This window comes from Elaeis guineensis, chromosome 3 (genome assembly GCF_000442705.2).
Source record: "Elaeis guineensis isolate ETL-2024a chromosome 3, EG11, whole genome shotgun sequence".
In the NCBI taxonomy this organism is placed as follows: domain Eukaryota; kingdom Viridiplantae; phylum Streptophyta; class Magnoliopsida; order Arecales; family Arecaceae; genus Elaeis; species Elaeis guineensis.
Window position 1 is genome coordinate 102126985 of NC_025995.2, and position 17836 is coordinate 102144820.

The 17836-nt window shown below is 36.4% G+C and overlaps 1 protein-coding gene across 2 annotated transcripts in view; it reads right to left on the minus strand.

Moving 5' to 3' along the window:
- Positions 1-1806: 1806 nt before the first annotated feature.
- Positions 1807-17836, minus strand: part of LOC105041369 (protein WEAK CHLOROPLAST MOVEMENT UNDER BLUE LIGHT 1) — a 16346-nt gene continuing 316 nt past the window's right edge. The window contains exons 2-6 of one of the 2 annotated variants that reach the window (XM_073254167.1): positions 17551-17676; positions 17202-17288; positions 16320-16410; positions 4449-5444; positions 1807-3915 (exon numbers count right to left, since the gene is read on the minus strand). In XM_073254167.1, the coding sequence (XP_073110268.1) occupies positions 2059-3915; positions 4449-5411 (2820 nt within the window). In that variant the 5' untranslated portion in view covers positions 5412-5444; positions 16320-16410; positions 17202-17288; positions 17551-17676 and the 3' untranslated portion in view covers positions 1807-2058. The remainder of the gene's footprint in view (positions 3916-4448; positions 5445-16319; positions 16411-17201; positions 17289-17550; positions 17677-17836) is intronic. The other variant, XM_010918317.4, reaches the window with a different exon arrangement.

The following is a 17836-nucleotide window of genomic DNA, read 5'->3' on the forward strand; positions in this document are numbered from 1 at the left end:
AACTACCCAATTGTGATAAAGGTAAGATAAAATCACCAAAAGATTTTACCGGCAAGCTAGTCGGTACCTTCTTGTTTTAGACATCACGTAAAGCTACTTCAAAAGTCAGGAGAATATTCAGAAGATGATGGTCTGGATCATCGTCGATCCAATCATTGACCATTTGTTATAGGCTAGCAAGATGATCCTATCTGGTGCAACAACGGGTCAATTAGTATCTTCGCTACTAAGAAGAGTGAATTAATAGCTTAGGATTAAGGGATCTATAGGTTTGAAATATAATTTTGATATATTTCCTATTTGCAAATATGACAATCTAAGAGCTCTAAATTAAGAAATAGCCACTTTAGCCATGTTGTGTAATATTTTGGACTCCTTGATGAGACATATATTTAAATCTTTTGTTTGCACTAGCCAAGCAAATTTTAGGCAACGTATGACAGCCAAAAGTGTTTGAGGTAATTTTCCTTTTTTCTTTTTCATTTATCAAATTTTTAAGTTCAAGGGCTGAAACCGTTACTGTTAAATTAATGTCTTAAATTAAATCTGACTTTTAAGTGTTCAAGTCATTATGACATTTTTGTGCAAAGGTAGTGCCTCTTAGGATTTTGAAATTTTAGTTTTTGTGCAAGATTTAAGAAAGAAGAAAGCTGGCCAAAATTCGTATGGGGATAGAACTTGATCTAAATTACTATTTCCAAAGTACCAACTCAAATGGTACAGGTCCTCTATCTGAAGTTTTTAATTTTTTTTTTTTTCTGGTTTTTATGATTCTTTTCCTCATGCATAATGGAGCTTTTGTTCAAATAGATCTTTTAGCTTCAGAAATCGCCATTAGCGTAACTTATGGACTCAATGAACACACCCTTCTATTCATTCCTTAATTTGACATGGAAAAATATATCCTGCTTCCGAATATGACCATAGTGACAAATTCACGTTAACCTGGAGTTTTTCTTTTTCATTTTTTTAAAAAAATTTTTTTTTTGCTGTTTGTTGTTAACAAACTTATGTTCGGACTATATGGTCCACGATCAGCTACATGGCTGAAACTATCCAAAATAATTCATCCAGGAATATGGTGCAAGGTCAATTATAAATCAACATCCTTTCAGGTAATATGGTAATTTGAATCATAAAAACTGCTCAAATCCTCGAATAAGTCTACCAGTAAGATTGGCCTGATATTGCAAGGAGACATCCATGTCCAATGGTGAATTTGGTAATGGTCAGAAATCAAATAGCTATCACATGCAATTCTGGCACTAGATCCTGACCCAATATCTAATTGAACATGTCTTCTATATCGGGCTTGAGATATCACATTAGGTTCAAGTCATGTTAGCACGCTACTTGGCCCCCATTTCAGTCACTAAATACCGGCCATCTCCAGAGGCCCGGCAATCATCATCTTCAATGCTAAGTCGCAAGCCATTGCCACACCAATTTTATTTGCATTACTGGTGATTCCACCTTCCGCCGCAAGTAGCTTTAAAATATATTCATTAACCATGATAAACTCATGGCAGAAACAAGAATTATGAGACAACATCGATCATATTCCAACCACATATATTATGCCGCTACCAAAAGCAATATATACAGATCATATGTACAACCTCGGTTCCACCAAAACTCGAGTGAGGGTCGGTTGCCAGAATAAAGGCCATGATAGACACCAGGCAATGGGAATTTTTAGGTGTTCTGCATTGTCTTGATATAGTTCCTTGAGAGGATTAGACAACAAACAACATACTAATGAAATGATACAACAATTACACAGCTCATCTTAGTGGACTAAGGATATTACAAACTATCAATCAAGATGATCACGTAATTTACCACACGGTCCTCAAGAAACTTATAAATTTAGACTCTAATCATTACAAAATTCACGCAAACATACTCTTTTGACCTGTTCTCCAAAAACCTATACCAACAAATTACAAATTTGCATCACATCAGCTTATCAACAACAAATTAACTTATTATACATGTACAACAAGGATGACTCAACATTTGTAGATACATGCTAAAAATAGCATTCTATTACTTGAGCTATTGAGCCTTTTTTCTGGCTAGGAACATGACAATTCGAGGAAGGAGAGATTTTTTCTTCCTCCTTGACTTCGACCCCGGTACAGCATCATCTGGACTTTCATCTGACATGTATAACTTCGGATTGGGCATGGGATGGACAAGAACATCAGCTTCTTCCTTGCTAAAGCTTTTTGGTTCGCTATGCTCAAAACCTCTGGGTGGGCTCTTTGAAGGATTCACAGCCACTTTAGCAGCATCACTAGCTCTTCTTCGCTGTTCATGTTCAGCTCTCCATTTCCTTAATTCCTGTTCCACACCCAGTTTCCCTTCCTTGGCCTTCTCAGCCTTCTCTATTGCTACACTCAGTGCTTCCTTCCTTTCGTCCATCTCCCTAAATGCTTGCTCCATTTTCCCTAAATTCATTGACTCGGACTCCTTAGCAGCATCAATTTGGGCAATGGCAGCTGTCACCCTCTCATGGGCAAGCTCCTCGGCTTCATGAGCTCTCTTACTAAGACCGAAGTACTCATCCAATGAAACAGTCACTCCACTAGGGGAGTCATCACCCCTAACACCTGCAGCCTGCTCACTCTCTTGCAATGCTTTGACTGCTGCAAGTGCCAGCCTCTCTGATGCTTTGGCTGCTTCTATTTCCTTCAAAGCTGCATTTAATCTGATCTCTGTGGTGCTTGCACCAGCCTTGGCTTGTTCTGCTTCTTCCTTTACCTTTCTATGCTCTTCTCGTGCTGACTGAGCAACCGACTTAGCATGATCTGCCTCCTGAGCAGCTTGCTGCAGCAACTTGGGTAGCTCCACCATCTTCTCTCTAGCTTCTTTCTCCTTTCTCCGAATCATTTCTATTTCTTGTTTTGTTCTATTGAGCTCAGCTTCAAGAGAAGAAACCGCTATAGATGCCATCCCCTCCCTCTGTTGCAAGTTGGTGAGTGCTGCTTTCTCTTTGTCAAGCTCCAATTTTAGGGATGAAGCTGCAACTCTCAAACAATTAACTTCATCCTTGGCTTTCTCAATATTAGCTTTTACATCCTCAAGCTCCTTTCGTGTTGAAGCTAATGCTTCTTTAATGGATCTCCCAATGTTCTTTGCTTCTTCTGCATCATCTGTTAGTTTCTCTTCCTCAGTTCCCTCAGACTCTTGGTTCAGCTTTGCTTGCACATAAGCTGCTAGTTCAGCCTTGAGATTGAGCAAGAGAGTTGATGCTGTATCTTGTTTTGACTTGAGGTCCTTTGCCAACAACAGCTGTTCATTTAGCTGTTGCACCTCATCTTCAGCCTGTTTCAATTCTTTCTCCCAAGTAAGACAATCTTGTTCTCTTGCTAAGGCTGCACCAATTCTATGTTCTTCTGCTTCAAGGTGTGCAGTGTGAGCGAAGTCTAATGATTCCTTTGTTGCTATAAGTTCTAGAGTCAGCTCCTCAACAGTCTTCTCAATCTCCCTGGATGCAGAAACAGCCTCTTCAGCCTTCTTGATTGACATGTCCCTTTCATCAATTAATATAACATACTCTTCTTGCAGTGTTTTCAACTCCTCTTTCACAAACTTCAATTCTGCAACTGCTGCTTCATGCCTTGCTTTGGCAACCTCTAATTGTGTCTTGGCTGCGACACTAGCCTCGTCAGCAATTCCTTGCTCCATTTCTTTGACCCTGAGTTGGGCAAGTTCTGAGTCCTGTCTTGCCTGGGCCTCTTCTGTGTGTGCCTTCTCGAGGTTCAGCTTTAGTTCTTCTACGAGTCTCTTAGTATTCTCTAGCTCCTTCAGTACTAGTGCTTTAGCCTCCTCTGCAGCTTGTGATTGCTTTTTGTACTCTGGAATTTCTTCTTGTACCTTCTCAAGTTCCAGTTGGACATGTTTGCGTCTCTGCATTAACCAAATTGATAAATTCAGAAACCTCCCATCAAAAATTGAGATATCATGCGATCTTATAACGATTGCAGAAACCATCTGAAATTATAAATACAAAATCTTTTGAACCAATATTAGAAGTTCACAGTCTAGGTTGTAGGAAGAAGACTCTTGTTTTGAAAGTGGCGAGTGAAGCTAGGAATAAAGAGACCAAAAGGAAGTAATCATGGAGCATGAACTTTATGTCAAAAGCTAAAGAGTCTACAAAGCTTTCATAAATAAGGATAATAGTATTTTCGGAAAAGGTATTACATGATATTATTTTTTCTTCCATTCAAATTTAAATGAATAAATTGTCTAGCTTCCACCTGCATGAAAAGCATAATGGTAATTGAAAGGTACTTTGCTTTAAAAAGCAACAGTAACCTCGATGAAATAAAACAGAAGCAAATGTGAAGAAACATCTGACCACAGAGGGCACGCAGGATGCAAAGCATATCACACCTATTAGAAGGGGGAAGTAAGGCTTCCAAGAGAACATATATTACCTCTAAAGTCTGTGCTTTATGAGCTTTCCAATCAACAATTCCTCCAAACTTGGTGACAGCCTCCTTAACAGACTCAAAAGGAGCTGCAGTGTCGACTAGGCCTCTGTTTGCATATTCATGTTTTACATGTTGAGAAGAATTAGTTGATTCTTGTATCTTGTTGTGTGTACTTCCAACCTCCACATGATGATCAAGCTTATCATGCAACAAATGAGGCCCATCATTTGTCATTTCCATTTCAACAGAGGGAATAGGATCATTTTTAACCTGAACATCATGGACTGTCTCTTCTGTGCTTTTTATTTCAACATTGGCAGCAGAATCATGACTGATCTGAATATCATGAGGCACCTCTTCCTCCTTTTTTATTTCAACAGTAACAGTAGAATTATCACTGATCTGAACATCATGGGGAGTCTTAGAATCACAACTAATCTGAACATTATGAGGTATCTCTTGAGTATTTTTTATTTCAACAGTGTCTGTAGAATCATAGCTGATCTGAACACCATGCAGCATCTCTTCTGTCTTTCTTATTTCAACAGTGGAACTAGAGTCATGACTGATCTGATCATCAGTTACTCTATCAGAAGTCCTATCTTCAAGCTGATGTGGCATATCTTTCAGTTCTCCTAATATATCCAATGAGTGAGATACTGGATCACTTAGGACTTCTGATGACAGAGCTACACCATTGCTGCTGGTAACCCCTGATGCATTTGACTTCTCCAATGAATTTGATGTGTTATGATCCGATGATAAGCAATTAGGAACATCTTGCTGAACTGATGTCTCAGGATCCCTTACCATCATTCTCTGCTGGTGATCAGTGTCAGTTTTTTCATCAATAACTCGGGAAGCCAGGGATTGCAGGGAAGTTGGCAAACATTCTGGTGAAGGCAATGATGTGGTCAGAAAGGATTCTCCGGCATGATTTTCTTCGCTGCTTCTCATTTCTTCCATCCAAAACTGGCAGGTTCTTGACTTCAATACACTCTACATATATTGGGGGGGCGACACCACAAAAATTCAGAGAGTAAGCAGTGGAATATACAACCCTCAGATTATAGTCTACTTCCAGGAAAAGGTAAAGATGTTTTGAAAAAAAATAAAATTCACCCATCCATATACCTAGACAAACATTGTGTTCTGATATTAAGGTCGTACAAAATCAATTACAGCATTTACAATTAGCTTCCACTTAATGTTTCAATATATTTGCTTTATCCATCTTTCTTTTTTTTTACACTAGTATTATTCTTGGCTTGTAAAGGCCATTTAATATTCATTTAAATGATAAGTTGCTATCCATCAGATGATACATGTTAGCAAGAAATTCAATTATCCACAAAATATCTTATCAAGATTACTCCAAACCTGCATAATCTTTTTTATACCAATTAATGGTTCAGATTGTTAAATGAACATCTAGTGCATCCAAAATAGTATAGAACTTTCAGGTAAAAGAATGTCTAAGTTCCGTACCACGGCTTGATACAGGTAGGCCAGTTGTCTGCTTGAGTGCATAATGTAGGAGCCAGAGAGCTCTCCCTCTGACTACCGGGTAGCGAAAAATAAAAAGATAAAAGAATGAGGAATTTACAGTAGACATAAAAGAGAAGGATGAAAGGTAAATCAAATTATATATAGGCACTTTAACAGTCTTACTTTAAGCCGGAAACAGAACACCCCTAAGCTCTCTAAGCCCATTATACCAGTCTCTTACATAAATAGTAAGGGTGTCAAACAGTGCCTCGAACTCCTGCTAATAATTTCACTGCACTTCGAGAATGACCTTAATTAACATGATCTTATCACTGCACTTAGAACCCTTCTTCGTCTTCTTCTTGCTGATCTTATCAACATGACGAACCTGAGCCTTTTCACCCTTGAAATGGCTCTCTGCTGTTTTTAACATATTCAGCAGCTCAGGCAAGCTGATGTTCATTTTGTTCATATGATAATTAATGACAAACTGAGAAAAGGAGTCAGAAAGAGGCTGCAGGATCAAATCCTGGCTCAGTTCACCATCCATGGCAAAATCTAGCTGTCCCAAACGAGTGATCAAATCAATCATCTTTAGAACATACGTTAGCACGAAAGAGCCTTCAGTCATACGGGCACGGAACAACTGCTTCGATATCTCATATCGAGCAGTTCGACTTTGCTCTCCATATAATTCCTTAAGATTAAGAAGAATAGAGGGAATGTCCATGTCCTCATGCTGCCTCGGGAGCTCATTGCTCATAGAGGTAAGCATGATACATTTGACAGTCACACTATCATCTTTCCACATCTTGTATGTGGTCCTTTCCTCCTCGGAAGCATCTTTCCCAAGAGAATCTGGAACAGGTATATCCAAAATGTAGAAGACTTTCTCCTGAGCGAGAACAATTCTCAAATTTTTTAACCAGTCGACATAGTTGGGTCCGGTCAACTTGTTAGTATCTAGGATACCTCTAAGGAACAGTGAGGATGCCATAAGTGTAGTTAATCTACAATGACAAGAACACAATATAAGCGGACAACTCATGAAGATATTCACAACTAGACTAAGATTTTTATCTAATTGTCTCCCACTATTTTATCGAACTTCATAGCCCTCAAATATGAAAATCGAGAAACATACTAATGTTTCTTAGTAGGGTTGAGACCTCTATTCCTCACAAACACCTTGTGGATAGCACAACAAGTATTCATGAGTTCAAGAATAGGTAACTCTTTACCAATTGTACCTTTACAATTCTCAACATCTTTCATTCTGGCCTCTAGATCACATATAGTCTTGTAGATAGCACAACAAACTATAGTGTTCTAGTTAAGTTGACCCTTCAATCCCACATAGTCATACTTAAACAATGCTGCCCTTGTGGATAGCACAACAAAGCAACACTATTCAAATATACCATAAGCATCAATATGCACTTGATCAATATCATGTCAATTTCTATAGTAAGCCTTGTGGATAGCACAACAAGCTCACTAAGATCTTGACATACTCTATCAACCAAGTTGGAAGGAAGGTCCTTGTAGTGTCTACATCACTAATCAATCTAAGTCCGAAATTCAAGAAGACCAAATTGGCCAGGTAAATAGGTGGGAGGCTCCCCGTAGCTTTTCTAGACACCAACAGAGTTAGCCAGGCCAGCATACGGATCTAATTAGAAAACCATCTTTCACACTTTCTTCGACACCAATGGATCTTAAGAATTTAACTTTTGATGTAAAAGTGAATCCCGATATTACAACTTAATATAATTTTACGAGAGACTTTAAACTGGTCTCGACACATCCTAACTATATAAGTGTATAAAATGTATACTACAAATTATGCAAATTTGCATGCTTCTACTATTCAAAATAGCAATCACATTATCATGCTAAAAAACATATCAGGATGCAATCAAAGTCATAACATATGACTAACAAATTCATATAATATAACATACTCTAATCTAATTAGGTATGCATAACACCCTTATTAGCTATACATCGATTTAATCATCATACAACCATGATAATAAAATTTTAAATTATCATAAATTCATAATTTAATAATTGAAATTTAGAATCATGGTTCACAAAAAATCAAAAATATTTTTTTTGAATTTGAAGAATCGATACAAAAATAATGCTACATTTTTAGTAGGATATTAACAAGAACAATTCTAAGCTACTATATTGCACTTGTTTGATCGAATCAGACAAGGATGGCTCTGATACCACTGTTGGATTCCGATCACGCAGCGAAAAGTGATTTTTAAAATTTTTTAAAATACTCAAATCAATAGCTTTATCAAATAAAACTATCGAACCGAACTCAAAATCTTAGAATCATCTTATCGAACACGATCAAAACAAATTCAAGCATGCAAAGAGATAGAATATTATACTTTAACTAAAATAAAAAAGTGGCAGTTGGTGTTCTCCACAAGACCCCAAGGTAGAAGTCCTCCAACGGTGATCCACACGGAAGTTGGCCAAGATCCTTTCCAACCGGTGCGCAGCTGTAGCCTTGTCTTCTCAAGAACACTGTCAGCTTCAAACTTACATCACGATCGCACCAAAGCCCAGTTGCTTTTGATCTTGCCACCAAAATGACACCAAAAAGACACTCTTCAGATGTTACACAACCTAGGATTTAATTTTTGGCCCCAACACATGGAAAAACCAAATCATAGGGCACTCCAGCAACACTTGCTGAAAATCTCACCACCCTTGTAGCAACTTTTGCCACTCAAATTTTCTCTTTTTTTTCTCAGAATTTTTTCAGATTTTTTTTCTATGATTTCCACGTCCCTTCTCTCTGGTTCAGCCAAAAATCTCAGCCAGAAGCCATCTGGAGCATCCCCTATAAATAGGGGACCAGGGGACGTTACATAGGATGAAGGGGCGCCAACTTTTGGTGCTCCAACTTCCCACGCACCAAATAAATTCATCGAGTGAATTTTTGGCAATTCAGATACTTGGAGCAGAAGGACTCTTCGTTCTCTACGTGCCATAAAAATTCCACTAATTTTTGGCATTAAAACATAGGATTTATGATTTATCTTCCAAGGCCACGTTTAATAAAGAGCCTTCTTTAAGAAGGACTCTTTATTTCTCACACTGATTTGAGGTGGGCGGCAATTATATTTTTGCATGGCTTTTGGTGAACGTGGAGGAGTCCTCCACTTGAAACTGGTCCAAATTGGATAAGAATCCAATCCAAATTGACTCAATCCCATGAGGTCAAAGCCAACTGATCTAGGTTAGCTCAAATACTTTGAACCAAACCAATTTGGGAACTTGGGTTAATATAATGTACTAGCATATCAAATTAACCCATAGAATTTATATTAAACTCTAATTAAATCAGACCAAGGCCAAATCCCAAAGTGTGTGATCCATTGGGTTCCAAATCTAGCCAGCAGTGGATCCGGACTTGTGACGTACCCAAATCCGATGAGATTAGGTCATCCGAAGAGTCTCAATCAACTTGGACTCTTCCAAATTGATTCCAAAATCAAATTCTTTCAATTTTTGTCAAGCCCACAAGTCAAATTTGACGTCTAGCAACATGTCATGACTATCCAAAAAATTTAAAATTTTGATGAAAATTTACCAAAATACCCTTCAGTGAAAAGTTTCCGTATAATTCAATTCTTCAATCAAACATCCCAGATGAGCTGTGGGCATGAAAATATGTCAAACTCAATCACTTATCTTTATGTATCTCGATCTGAAGGTGATGATTCAGTTGATGATACATTAGAAATTTTTTTCTAATTATCATCCTGCTTTGGTCCAAGACTTCCAGAATCACCATCCTATGAGATCACATAGGATGTTCGCTCCCCTTATTAGGAGTGACTGATCCCTTATTGATCACTCACAACCTCCATGCACACTTCACCATATCCAGAACACCCCATACTAGGATCAAAGAATCAAATTAGGTAATGAACCAAAACATGGATCTATGTACACAAGGTACCATAGTAATTTCAGGTCAAAAGATCATTTACACAACTCCCACTAGAGAATTATCAGTTGACATATAAATAAGACTCCATCTGATTATTCTCTCGCAGGTCAATTCAGTGAACTCATTCTCTAATGAGCACCCATATCCTTGCATTAGTGTCACCACACAAGAGATTGTGAAATCAACCACCTTCATTTCTGAGCATACATAGGATATGCCAGTCTTACCGGTATCATTGATCTCCGACTCAATGTACCAACGACTAAGAATGTTTTAGATAAAGACTATCAAGGATTTAGGTCTCACTGGCGTGATCTCATCACGGCCCTAAAATTATTGTCCAGACCTATGGGGTTCATTATAATCTTAAAATTAATAAGATGCAGCATATAATGAATCAAAAATGTCAATTTTATTAATAATATTAATGTCAATTACATGAATTCGAAAGATAAATTACAATAAATACTCTATCGTATCCCATATACGATTGACTTGTAGGGCATAATTCTTTCAATTATCACCCATTAACAAATTACACAATGGACCAACACCAAATATTTCCTGCACATATGTCAACCAACGAAGTCTTTGCCCAGAAAGTCCTTACTGCAAACTTCTAACCTACCTCGCAAGCGAAAACCCCTACCTTCAAAAAAAAACCACAAGTATTGAAACTTAATTAAGGAAGTTTTTGGATATTACAAAATCATGATATTTTATGATGATGTGAATTCTTTAGAATAACATGTTTTATTTTCTAGCCAAAATATTGTAATAATACAAAAAAAATGCCACGGTCATGACATTGAACATGTCCACTTTCAATAAAATTTTCAGAAAGCATAGTCTTCGCTCCCTTTCACATTAAATCATCCCTTTTGGTATCTTTTTTCTTTTTATACAAATATGTACCTAAAAATTTCAACATCTAAATTATTAAAAAAACAATGCAGCCTATGACTTCTTCTAAGTTAGACTTCTCTTTTAAAATTTTACCAACAATTTTTAAAATCAAACCTCTACTAATTTCATCTAAGATAAGACTGGCATCAATGAGTGAGAAAAATTGACAAAAACATTAGTTAATCAAAAATTTAGAGTCACCTCACTTAAGCTATTAGGAAGCAGAATTCAAATTTAGGTTCAAAATAACTACATTTCCACAAGGTTTAAAATTTCAAGCTCATAATTTTTTCTCCAATTGCATGGTCAACTAGCTTCCTGATGTCACTAAATAATTCAAATTTTAATCCACTGCTTGATTGGTTTAACAAAAAAAACAGAGTTATGTTAAACTTTAAATACAACTAAAACAAATTCCGGATTCTAATTGTAAGTACGGAATCAATTATAACAAGCAACAATCAACACTCGACATCAAAGCGTACAAGATCCATTAACCAACATCGCTAACTTCGGTACTTCAGCAAAACATAATAAAAAAGAGGGACTGACAAGCAAAAACAAACAAAACAAAAGTCAAAGCTGTTTGGCAAGAAATGGAAAACGCAGCCAATCCATGATGGTTAATTTCAGTAACTTTAGCACAATGAAAGAAAGACAAAAAAGAAATGTGATAGATTTTTAAAAAAAAAAATACTAATAAGCAAAGTTATTTAAACGATACATAAATTTTTGCAAGGTAAGGTTGTTGAGTATGCACAAGGTATACATATAAAGTTTCCAACAAAAGGGGCAGATGGATGGATTTTTCTTGGGATCTTAGGAGTTACCAGTACTATTGACGTCATAGATCTTTTACAAAGTCACAGAGAACTAGTGAGATTAAAATACTATTAGTAAGATTATATATTAAGGATTTAGGTCCCACAGAAACAAGATGGCATCCTTGGTACTGTTTACCGCTCCAATAGAAAAACAAGGGTGGGATGGGTGTGGGACACTGGTTCTCTCTTGAACTGGGATATCCTAATCATCCCAGTCCATCCAAATGCTCTAGTTAAGTCCCGACACTGGAGATGCATCAGGGTAATCAGGAAGGATTGCGACAGACCAGGACACATTTTTTTTTTAATTGTTCCTTTTTATTTATGTTGTTACTGACTGTTTTGTTCCATCTCGACTACCATGTTGTCCCAGTACCATACTGTCATCCCAAGTGCAAACTGAGATGGGGCCTGCTACCAAGATTTAAATCCTTCCCATAAAAGCATGCAAATTGACCCAAAAAAAAAAAAAAAACAAAGTAACCAATTTATCTTTGTTTATTTAAATGTTATAGAGTGCTCTGCATAAGTTTGGACTATAATGCACTTAATAGACCATTCTATCGAACAGTTCTAAATTGTCCCAGGAATTCACATGGAATAAAGGGAGAAAACCAGTTGCAAGCATGCATGTTCGGTTCAATCTGGGTGATTCATTTATTTCTTTTCCTTTTTAGAACTAGAGGTGGTAAATAAAACTGTAAGATCTACAGAAACAAGAAAAGAAGATGATCCCACAAATGATACATTAGTCCACCAAAAACATTTACAGAACTCAACAAATTTTAATAAAGATAAGCATCATTTAGATATATCACCCAAAAGGAAATTAAACTTCAGAAACCTAATCCCTTAGAGTATGCCAGTTGGATCAGGAAGCAAGGTTCAGCTTTGGTTATGCTTTTGTAGGCTGTAACCAAAAATTTCAGATCTGGCCAATAGGAAAATTAGCTGAAACTAACCCGAATCAAACACTCATTCAGATCATCCAACTTAGAAAATTGAACATGTCACTTTTATAATCTACATTTTGGTTAGAGATGAACCAAAGTATTTTGGTTAGCTTCAATTCCAAACCCACATAGCAAAATTGGATGAAACCTAACTATTCATTTCATATCCTATTTTACACATCAGTGACACTTAGGGCAAAATGGCACCTTTGAGAAAAAACCCAATGCATCCACATGAAATGCCTAAGACTACCACAAAACAGTCCAATGCGAATTTCAAAGTCCAATGCGAGTCCAGGTCTGGACCTTTTATTTTTGTATCTATGCTTGATATTGTATGCATTCGTATATATGATTCAGCACTCGCATGAGTCATGGACAAAGTGATGGATAACTAACTGATTGTGATGGTACAGGCATGTAGAGATAAGATTATGTAGCCCTAGTAAGGTGAGATACTAGAATGCATCAAAGGAGATTAGAAAGGATGGAAGGACCTAAGACAATATGGGTGATAGTTATAACAAAGATTTGAAAAAACTTTGAATAACACCAAGGTAGCTCATACTAGGAATCATTGGCAGGTGAATCTTCATAAAGCCAACACTTAACAACTGAAACAAGGCCTAGTGGTTATGGTTATGGCATGTTATGTATGCTTACTATATATGTGTATGCATGTAGATAGACAAAGACAAAATTTTACCATGAAGATTGAAGGTTTGATTTTATTAGGGCAAATAACGGAACATCTAGATGATAAATCAATATCTTCAAACATGATGCACAACATTTGAAACACTTAAACTATGAGGTGAGACATTCAAATCAATGAATCACAATGTTCATCATGAACTTAAGCATTCAAAGTATTTGAACAAAATTTGTTTTGGAGATTTTACCCATTATCAGGTATTTACTTAAATGCACAGCTTATCAAATATTGAATATAAGACTTGTTTCATCTATAACTGGGAAACACACAAACTACTTAAATCCATGTGCCCTAAAGTATGTAGAGTTCTTTAAATTGTGGGAATCATTGGCTTGGATGATCCACCAAATGTTTGAGCATGGGGCACTACCAAATTAGTTATGATGTGGTAAAATTAAAGCTATGCATGTGTACACAAAGATGCACATGTATACACAACATGCACCTCTTTTAGTTTTCCCACACAAACAGTGAGGGGCAGAGGTAATATGTAAACAGGATGGGAAGAAAGAGTTATACATGCACCGCCAAATGAGGTAAAGATCCTTATTTTATTTTCAAGCACTTGAAAAAGGATAAGACTTCTTGTTATTCAACCAGGCATCAAATCCGGCCAAAAAAGGCAAGTACATGGCACATGATGACATATTTAATTTTAATCACTGATTAGATTATAACAATACCATTAGAGATAAAGGTTGTCGAGCTTTAGCTCATTCGACAATGTTTGAACCCCTCTCTTCCTCCCTATTTTGATTTGATCTAGAGGTCCAAAAAGTTAAAGCGCATGCACACCAAGTTCCATGGTTTCAGATGCCTTCTATCCGTACATCAAACAAGAGATTGTTTGTGCTCTTTAAATCATTCAGTTCTGACAACTTCATGCACATGCAAGTGGCCTCCAAAATAAATAATTTTCTATGTTTAAGCATTTTAGGTATAGTACATCATATACAGATGTTTAAATCTTCACATTGAAACTTCCATCCTTGAATTTGTCTTGATATGTGGCCAAAGCTAATTGGCCTTATCATATACTCTGCCTATATAGCAGACTAATGTTATTTGAATCATGATATTCTGTACCGGTTCGAACTGACCGGTACACCTCGTATCATACCGTATCGATGGAGAACCGGTTCAGTTCGGACCGATTTTTTGAAAAATTACCTGAATCAGATCAAACCATGCAGTAAGGCTGATATAGTGCGGTACAGGCCAGTATGGTGCGGTACAAGCTGATATGATGTGGTACAGCACCGGCATGGTGCGGTACATCTTGATTTTCTTTCTCTTTTTTTTTTTGGCCGTTGGATGGAAATTTTTTTTGAATTTTTTATTATCGATATGGGCTGGTTTGGTATGGTATGGTACGGTACCGACCAGCATGGGATCCGATATCGGTATTTAAAACCTTGATTTGAACCATCCATTTTTAGATGACTTGACATAGAGACAAGGGGTCTTGAAAATATAGGATCTTTGTTTTTTTTTTTTTCTTTCCAGTAATTCAGACCATGTTTTCAATTTTCTGTCTATACTACTGGACCAGTATCAGCATTCCACATTTGGTCAATATTGGGTGCCAATCAAATCACTTGGGATTCAGAGGTGTCCACCCCTACTGACCAGCCAAACAACTCGATACAGCCAACAGGCACCTAAGTCATTGTTTTTGTTTCAGCACAGCAGAACAAATGTTGTACCAATTGGCCAAACCACTCGGTATTGCCATATAGACCAATGCTAATTCAGACAGGTTGATACAGCCAATGGGCTCCTAAATCCTTGTTTTTGTTTCAGCACAGCAGAACACGTGTTGTACTACTTACTGGCCAGAATGTCATGTCCATGGCATTTAAATCCTTGGTTTAGCAAAGGTAGATAATATCTACTTGTAAAACCCCATTTCTAGATGTGTCCTGATTAAGATCTGATATCAAATCTAGTAAACCTTACAGTAAAGCCTACATATACAAACACAAGCATACAGGCATGTCATAAAAGTTTAGAAGTATTCACAGAAAAATATTTCCTTGTTCCCATTCTCATGGCTCTTTACCTTTGCATACTTGTGTCCTATAACATCTGTTTACGACCTGTGACACTGTCATCTCGGCCATAATTTCATAAATCCACTTTCAAGAGGGTCAAAATTGAAAATGATATGGTTGGAAGCTATGAAAAACTATCTATTTTGCCCACTATCCGAATCTATGAGAGGGTTTACGTCTGCATTCTCTCGTATACACAGGAAAAGGTGGTGTAAGCACAAATTGGTGCAGAAGTTGAAAGGAAATACAGTGAAAACCAATGCGCAAAGAGTAAAACCAATGCACAAAGAGTACCAAAAGGTTGGAATGAGAAAAAGAAAACATAAGACTCAAAATAAACCAAAAGCATATAATGATATTTTGAACTATAGACAAATCAAAGGCGATGGCAGAACAGATAATGTCTATTTTGTTTACTTGTTCCCGGCAAGCATATAAAAGAAATGTCAGATGCAGCCTATCTGTGACATTTTGAAATGCAACATGATTTGGAGATCCACCTATAGATTATTATAGCAGACTTTCTGTATATTCTTCAGTAAAAAGAAGAGTCCAACTTGATTGCCCATCGATTCCATAGCCATGACAAAAAATACAAGATTTCTTATATCCTTATTTAAGCATCTAATATTCCAAATTACCAAACGACTTAAAGAAAAAGAAACAAAAAACTTATCATAATATACTTAAAAGAGAGTAAGAATAAATAAGAAAACCAAAATTTTTACATAATGTATGCAGATTAAATTATAGATTAGAATTTAGAAATGCGAACTTACCTAAAATTCTGTAAGCATCTAATGTTCCAAATTACCAATCAACTTAAAGAAAAAGAAACAAAAAACTTATCATAATATACTTAAAAGAGAGTAAGAATAAATAAGAAAACCAAATTTTTTACATAATGTATGCAGATTAAATTATAGATTAGAATTTAGAAATGTGAACTTACCTAAAATTCTGTGGAGAGCCAAAAATTTTCAAGAAACTTGGTCTCTGTCAGGCACTTACAAGTTGGCACTCTTACAAATTATCAGTTAACACTGCAAATATACAATTAAAGTTCTTTAGCTCCTTACCATATGAACTTGACCAATAATTGTTTTAATTTTTTGTGTTTGAAGGATCTGAAAAGTTAATTAACTCAAGAAGAACTCCAGCAAGGTGCATATATTTGTATTGCTTTTGTCTATCATTTTCTCCCTATATCAATTCCTAAAATTACAGAATCAGCTAACACTCAAATTTCTATTGTTGACTTCAAAAAGTATGGATCTTGGACATGATCAATCCGGAAGGTAGTAAGAAGGAATATTTGAAAAATATGTCATGCATAGCCTGCCAAAGCACTGTCACTTCATTTATCAAACGAAAACATTATACTGCAATAACACAAGATCATGCACTAAAAATTCTTAAAACTTTAAATGCAACATGACTTTTTTATGAACATACACAACCTATAATAACATGTTGTGGAGTACTTCATTATTCTCCATGTCAACACTCAGCATGATTTTTTCAGTCAGCATGAAAACTAACTTTAGGAAAAAAAAAAAAACAAAACAAAAAAAAAAAGATTTATGTGCTGATAACATCAACCCATATTTTCCTTGTAATTGGGTTACGTATGCCTCACTTGCCTAATTTACAATAAAAAGAAGAGAACAGCATAGAAGTATGGCTGGTGAAGTATCCTAAAATTTTGTATATCCATTAAAAATTGTCCTTAATATGGAGAGATCTTGCTCGGCTAGTACAAGAATAAAACGGTATACTGTCTCCATTCGGACCAACATGAATCGCATAATAAGGAGGAAAAAGAAAGGAATACCAGATGTATAGCTTCATACTGCGGATGGGAATCAACTTACATCAGAGGCCTACTACAAATGGAAATTGAACCTCTGATCTTGCCAGTCTGCAGTAAGACAAATTCAAATACATAAATAAATCTTTGTAGTCAATAGTCAGAAGTGCACATCCAAAGATGGACGATGCCAACCCAAACCCACCGTCCGTTAGAAGGAGAGGGGAAAATTAGCCTCAGATTAGAGGAAGCAAATCAGCTAAAGAAGCCTATATATAGGGATGAGCTAAGTTCAAGTTGCAGCAGAAATACTAGCAAATTCCAAATCAGAAAGCATTCGGAAGAAAAAACTACTATAGCAAATCCAAATTACCTCAACTCTTCATGCCAGCTTCTTGAGAGGAAATTCTAACCGAAAAGTAGAGAGAATTGAAGGAAAGAAGGAAGAAACAGCGATCCAAAAATGGGTTTTCTTCGAAATCTTTCAGCACGAGCTCAACTTCATCCGCCAAAAATTCCGTAATTTAGAAAAAAAAAAAATCTAATCCGCAGATTCACGTCTAATCTTAACATCTAAGCATCAGACAATCAGTCAATTCACAAAAGAAAAAAAAATGAAAAGAAGGTCCCATCTTCAAGTTCAATTTCCTAATATTCAT